General features: G+C 68.0%; 2 protein-coding genes across 2 annotated transcripts in view; both read right to left on the reverse strand.

Moving 5' to 3' along the window:
- The window catches only part of GRIN3B (glutamate ionotropic receptor NMDA type subunit 3B), a 2,973-nt gene extending 146 nt beyond the window's left edge, over positions 1-2,827 (reverse strand). The window contains exons 1-4 of the mRNA XM_026864924.1: positions 2,239-2,827; positions 765-1,815; positions 299-426; positions 3-141 (exon numbers count right to left, since the gene is read on the reverse strand). Of these exons, the coding sequence (XP_026720725.1) occupies positions 3-141; positions 299-426; positions 765-1,815; positions 2,239-2,819 (1,899 nt within the window). The 5' untranslated portion in view covers positions 2,820-2,827. The remainder of the gene's footprint in view (positions 1-2; positions 142-298; positions 427-764; positions 1,816-2,238) is intronic.
- A 401-nt stretch (positions 2,828-3,228) lies between these two features.
- Positions 3,229-3,722, reverse strand: part of WDR18 (WD repeat domain 18) — a 59,527-nt gene continuing 59,033 nt past the window's right edge. Inside the window, exon 9 of the mRNA XM_026864925.1 lies at positions 3,229-3,259. Coding sequence (XP_026720726.1) covers positions 3,229-3,259 — 31 coding nt within the window. The remainder of the gene's footprint in view (positions 3,260-3,722) is intronic.

Genomic DNA, 3,722 nt, shown 5'->3' on the forward strand with positions numbered 1-3,722 from the left:
ACCTGCCATGGCCCCCCCCCCAAACCTTCAATGGCGAAGGGTTTGCCCACGGTGAGCAGTTTGCAGTCGGAGTCGATGGAGACCTCATAGTCCAGCAGCGACTTGTCCATGATGAAGGCGTTGAGCTTGGGGGGCTCCGTCCTGCACCAATGCAGGGGGACCCTCAGGGATGCGGCTGCCCCCCCCCTTCCCTGCGTGGGGGGGGGAAACCTCTGTGTGCACAGGGTGGGGGTGCCCAGGCTGCAGGGAAGGGCGATGTCTGCCCCGGGAGGGGTACAGGAGGGGACCCCCCCCTCACTTGAGCATGGTGACGCCGGCGGGGGTGGTGGGGACGTTGTAGCGCCGCATGTACTCGTGCATCTCGGGGAAGCTCTTCTGGATGTACTCCTCGGCGCTGCTCTCCCACACCGTGCCGAAGCGGAAGCCCTGCGAGGGGTGATGCAGCTGGAAGGAGGCACCAGAGCATCAGAACCCCCTGCCCCGGCAGGAGCAGCCCCCGGCCATCCCGGACAGCCCTGGGCAGGGGCGGGTCTGGACAGCCTGGGGAGATGCATCAACTCTTGCAGGCAAAGAACCCCGACCCCTCAGCAAGGGCAGCCTCAGTGTGATACCAGCCCACTTCTCCCCCGCCCTGGGGCTGGGCCAGGATTAACCGCCAGGGTGGGGGGACACAAAGCTTTGGGGGGGGCTGGGAAGAGCCTCGGGAGGGGCTGCGCTGCAGGAGCGGGACTGGGGAGACCTCCCGCACTCAGACACTCTCCTACCTTTGGGTCGTGGATGCCCGAGAGCTCCTCAAAGGTCTTGTCCCCCACCATGACGGCTGCGAGATTGGCCGTGTAGCTGGAGAGCACCAGGAGGCAGAAGATGGCCCAGAGGTTCATGAGGAAGCGGCCAGTGCAGCACTTGGGCGTCTTGCTGGACACGGTGCGCCCAAAGAGGATGGCGTAGCAGAGGTTGAGGGCTGAGGAGTAGGAGAAGATCTTCATGCGGTTGCGGCCGTGGGGGGTCATGCCGTAGGGGCTCTTCCACTCGTACAGGGTGAGGAAGAGTGCCGTCATGTGCAGGGCCACGAAGACGCCCACCCACATGGTCCAGTGCAAGGGCCACATGAAGGCCCCGATGGGCGACGCCGTGTCCTTGGTCCTCACCAGGATGCCCAGGCTGGTGGAGAAGAAGGGGCTGGTGAAGTCGATGACTTTGCTACGCGCCGAGTTGATGCTGAAGGAGGTGACGGCCATGTGGGCCGTGCCACTGAGCAAGTCCCCCACCAGCCCCGTCCAGCGCCCGTTCTTCCAGGCCCCATATTTCCCATCGCCCACGATGTAGAGCTCGAAGTCGAAGGGCACGTCCTCGGCCAGCTTCTCCAGCAGGTCGATGCAGTACCCGTAGCAGCACTTCTTGTACGCCCGCGGCACCGAGCCGTTGTCGGCGCTGAGCTCCTCGAAGAGGGCGTCCAGCACGGCCGAGTCGTTGGTGCCAGGGTCCAGGCAGAGCTGCCCGGCCGGGCAGCTCCCGTCCTCATCCACCTCCCTGGTGAAGACGAAGGGGTGCTCCACCAGCGTCACCACCCGCAGCCTCGCACGGGCTCCCCCAGCCCCCTCGCTGGGGCTCTTGCGCCGACGGTGGCTCTGCCACGCGCCCTCCTCCAGCTCCAGCTTGCCGTGCCACCAGGTCCCCACCGTCACCCAGGTGGGGTCCCCCCGCGAGTCCCGCTGAAGGCTCCAGACGCGGTACCGCTGCTCCGGGCGCACCAGCGCCGCGTTCTCCACGTGCACGGGCCCTGTCCGGCCGTGGAAGGATGTGTTGGCCAGGAACCTGGCGGGGGGGGAGTTGTCACAGCTCCGGTGTCACCGGGAGGAGCGATGGGCCGTGGGACAGGGCTGGGGGCCGGGAGCAGGACGTGCCGGATGGACACAGAGCAGCAGGGAGGAGCAGCAGGATCCGGCCCCGCTGCCCTGCAGCTCACTGTGCCAGCAGGGCCAAGTGTTATTAATATTTATAGAGCAACCGTGCTCGGGCAGCGTCAGGGAAATCTGAAGTGACATGTCACTCCCATGCAGGCAGCACAAATCGTGTCCCAGGGACCGGGGCGAGCCGAGCCCCACGGCGGCAGCTGATTGCCCCGAGTACCCCAGCCCTGCCCTCACTCCGTCCCGGGGCTGGGGCACGGCGCCCCCAGACACACCCATACGATGGAGCCGGGGTGGGGGAAAGGGGCACCCACGGCCCCTCACTTACCGGGAGAGGAATTGCCCCGAGGACTCGCTGCCCGCCTGGCGCCTGTCGTTGCAGTTCACCATGGTCTGCAGCAGAGCCAGGTCGGGGCGCGCGCGGGCGGCGCTGGCGATGCCCCGAGACACCAACTCCACCATGTCCTGGATGAAGAGCTCCAGCGGCGGCCGGTTGACCTCCCCGTAGGCCAACAGCCCCAGGGGCAGCCCCTCGGTCTGCAGCTCTCCAGCGCTGAGCGGGGAGCCCAGCATCCAGTGAAACTCCTGCGGCAGCAGCCCCAGCTCCTCGGCCGCCCCGAAGACGAGCCGAGCGCGCCGCAGGTCGCAGCCGAGCACCAGCACGGGGCTGGAGAGGGCCCTGAGGCGCTCCCATTGCTGCCGGAGGGACCGGGTGGCCCTGGGCTCGTCCAGGTAGCCGAGGTCCAGGACGGTGCGGAGGGAGAGCTGGGAGCGGCGGGCCCAGAGGCCGAGGAAGCCAGAGACGTCCCAGGGGCGGCAGAACACCAGGCTGGTCTCCTGCCAGTCGTTGGCCCGCAGGACGCTCACCACCACGTCCACCACCGTCTCCAGAGAGCTCTGCCGGTCCATGTGGAAGTGGAAAGGGCTCTGCCGACACAGAGGGGTTGTGGCTGTGCCCCTGCCCCGCTCCTGCCCGCGGGACTAGCCCAGAGGCAGCACCAGACGTGGTTCCTCCCACCCTGGAGCCACCCCGCGCTCCTGCCCGTTCCCTGCCTGGGTAGATGGTTCCCCCCGCCTGGTGTTGGCCCTGCAACCCCCATGAGCCAGAGGGTCGCCCAGGGACCAGAGGAAGAGCCCAGGGAGGAGACCCTCCCACCGTGGGACCCCCGGCTGGGCAGGCACGAGGGTTCGTCACCCCCGGGCAGTGGGTTGGGCAGCCCCTGCCCTGGAACAGGGGGAAGGCGCTGCCCCAGCACCCGCAGCCGCCACCACGAGCAGAGGGTGACGCGACCTGCGGGTGTCCGGCACCTGCCCGGGGTCAGCGCACACACGGAGGGGCCCGAATGCGACTGAGGGAGAAATTCAGCCCCAGGGACACAGGGCTGGGGCAGGTCCCGGCTTGGCAGGGTTTGGGCTGCAAAACGTGGCACCGGTGCAAACAGACGCCGCTCGCGGGGCTGAACCGGGCGGCACAAGGGACCGCGGGGACCCGGAGCCAGGGAACGACCCCGGGGCCCTTCCCGGGCCCAATCGGGATCGGGACTGGGGCTGGGGGGGCACGGGGCGGCCGGGGGAGCCAGGGAAGTTGCCTTGGAGTGGGAGCTGGGATGGGGCTGGGATAGATCTGGGCAGGGGCCAGGAGAGAGATGAGATGGGGCTGGGATGGAGCCAGGATGGAGCTGGGATGGAGGATGGGATAGAGCCAGGATGGGGCTGGAATAGGGGCCAGGAGGGGGCTGGGATGGAGCTGTGATGGGGCCAGGATAGAGCCAGGATGAGGCCAGGATGGGGCCCGAGATGAGGCTGGGATAG

Source organism: Athene cunicularia (assembly GCF_003259725.1).
Source record: "Athene cunicularia isolate RWA chromosome 28 unlocalized genomic scaffold, athCun1 chr28_part1, whole genome shotgun sequence".
NCBI classification, from domain to species: Eukaryota; Metazoa; Chordata; class Aves; order Strigiformes; family Strigidae; genus Athene; species Athene cunicularia.